This window comes from Atta colombica, unplaced genomic scaffold, assembly GCF_001594045.1.
Source record: "Atta colombica isolate Treedump-2 unplaced genomic scaffold, Acol1.0 scaffold236, whole genome shotgun sequence".
Lineage (NCBI taxonomy): Eukaryota > Metazoa > Arthropoda > Insecta > Hymenoptera > Formicidae > Atta > Atta colombica.
This window is the reverse complement of record NW_017259334.1, coordinates 389,705-392,553: the sequence shown is the minus strand read 5'-3', so window position 1 is coordinate 392,553 and position 2,849 is coordinate 389,705. Positions and strand designations below refer to the sequence as shown.

General features: G+C 29.8%; 1 protein-coding gene across 1 annotated transcript in view; it reads left to right on the top strand.

The window, feature by feature from the left end:
- The first annotated feature begins 939 nt into the window (after positions 1-939).
- Positions 940-2,849, top strand: part of LOC108688592 (protein PFC0760c-like) — a 6,827-nt gene continuing 4,917 nt past the window's right edge. Inside the window, exons 1-2 of the mRNA XM_018194903.1 lie at positions 940-993; positions 2,231-2,621. Of these exons, the coding sequence (XP_018050392.1) occupies positions 940-993; positions 2,231-2,621 (445 nt within the window). The remainder of the gene's footprint in view (positions 994-2,230; positions 2,622-2,849) is intronic.

Here is a 2,849-nt window from a genome sequence, read left to right as displayed (position 1 = left end):
GATCAATGGACTTGTCAGCAGTGATTTTGTCAGCGGTGATTTTAATTTCGATTGAACAATATTACAAATTCACTTTCGACAGCCGGGTTTCATAATAATTATGCGACATTATGCTAAATCGAGTAACGCAGACGCAATATATTGCATATAAAAATGCTAATGTGTTGCAACCATCAGTAAAAATGGCATGAAAGAAATTGTAAATCGTAATGTGGCATATCTTATACGAAAAGAATAATTTTGCTGAAATTTATAAAAATTTATCTACATATAAATCATAAAAATGATTTTATTGGAATATGAAAATAATTATTAGGACGCTTAATTGCTTGTTAGAATGTCAAAATTTACTTACTAACTTTTTAAGAATGGCATTTTAAGAATGAATATAGATAACCCGTGAAACACATAGCTTCTATAATGTCAAAACTTTTTGAATTGCTCATCATGCTTGAATTTCTTACACAATAATTTTATTAAATTATTTAATTATTTTAGCTACACACAGATCTAAAAATAATTTTATAAAATTATTTTTAGATCTGTGTGTAGCTAAATTTTTATATACCTTAGCGAAACTGTTCTTTCTGTATGGAAATATCATTTCCTCCATGTTACGATACTTGAAGCATAAAAACGTGGCATGTTGCACAATGTCCATTAATAATAGACTAAATAATAAGAGATCGGGATGTGCTTTCAGATATCGGCTTCGGCCGAGCGACGATCTTGTGCAATCGGCAGAGAAAGGAGGAAGCCGAATCGAAGGAGCGATCGATGCAGGACTGATTGTCGGCGGTTCCTTCGACACTTTAAGGTGCCTAATCGCTGTGAAACTGTCATATCATTCGTGAATGGTTTTCTGATAGAGGAAACGGCTCGATATAATTGTCTGGCCGCATCAGGAACGTGGTTCAGTCTTTGTCGCGGATTCGAATAATGAAAACCTTCCGGAAGCTGGTAGTCATGGTGCTACTATTGCTAATTTATTTGGTAATATTTTAATCTCAATCCTTCGTCGGTCATAAAAATCTTACATCTTCCGTCAGATTCTGTGTCTTCGAGCTTCAATGTAGATTTTTGTATTATTCTTGAAAAATTTTTAAATGCTGTTATTTGTGTATTGTGAAAAAAGCTTTTAGTGTATTCGTGACTAATTATATATATATTACTATAATTATGATTATTACGCTAATGTTATTTTGGTGCCAATTATATATACGCAATATATATTTTAAACAATATATATGTAATATATATTATTTAAAATATGATAAAACTACACGTATAATAGTTATTATTACTAACATTATAGCATAATAATCATAATTATATGGTACATTTAATTATTGTCACATATTAATTATAACAATTTTTCTCTCAGTAAGAAAGCTTTAAGAGCGAATTTTTATTATCACAGAAGTCGTATCTTAGTTTTTTAAATAAATTTAAATTTCTACTAAAGATTTCACAATAAAAAAAAAAGTTTGACCAACAAAAGGTCGTCTTAGCGATAAATAGAATATAAATAAAAAGAATACAGATAACTATCCGAACTATCCGATATGGATTTGATTAATTTCTCTCGTAGAATGTTGCAATGTTTTGAAATGATAATGTACACGCGACAAATGGCAAAATAAATAATTCACAATAAATGAGCAAATGCAAGAACTGTCAGCGGCAAAGGCTGACGCATGTTTACGTCAACTTTTAATTAGAACGGTGGAGTAGGAGCAGCGATAAAGTGATATGGTGCCGAATATTGTGAAATATATACAGGGGTCTTGTCTAAACTGACATTAATCTAATTAATGTGTGACATATTTAATACTAATAAATTTTATCATGTTCATGAGTAATTATTGCTCTTACCGCGAGCGTAAGTATACGATAATTGAAGAAAAAATAAAATAATTGTTTTTCAAACAAATTAAAATTTCATTGACAATTTTATGATTCATGAAGTAATGCTTGTAGGATGCGTTTGATTTATATAGATGTAAATGTTTTATTGATCTTTATTAGGTTACAAAGATTTTTCTATTTTGCTACTAATTTTTATTACAAAACTATAAAATTATCTTACAAATTAACTTATCTATATTTTTTACAACTTATATCTAATTTAACTTAACTTATATCTAATTTAATTTATTAAATAATATTAGCATTTAATATTTACATATTTACAATAAAAATTGCATAATCAATATCGATCTATGTGCAGTTAACATTACAAGTTGGTGACGCAGAACACAACCACACGAAAATTTCAAACACCACAAGCGATCGCGAAATTATTTTGGAGGAAGTAATCATTGCCGGAAGTGGAAATAATACTCGCATAATTGCGAATGCAGTAGCAAAAGATGCATCGAAGTTCGACGATGAAGTATTATCGCTTTTGTCTAAACGCGAGATACAGGAGAGAGGACATTCGAAGCAGACATCGTCATATCAAGACGATCAAGATACGGCACAATCGCGTGCTGCGGTCATTAATGCGAATGAAGAAGATGAGCTGGAAATAATGAGTCATGTGATCGCGAAATACGAACCGCAGAGACTCACTAGAAAGACTAAGAGGAAAATCATCGATGGCTCGAACGATACTCACGGTAAATAAAACAAAATTACTTTTCTTCAACATTATACAGTCTTGGCTATAAGTACAAAGCATTTTCAATTTATTATTGAATTTAGTGTTAAACTCTTTCTTTATTAATAAACTTAAATTCAACAATTTCGATTTACATTAAACCATCTTCAGTGAATAAAACTTATAAGTTAGTATAAACCCGGGAAAAAATATTTTATATATAATTATATAAAATTATATAAAAATA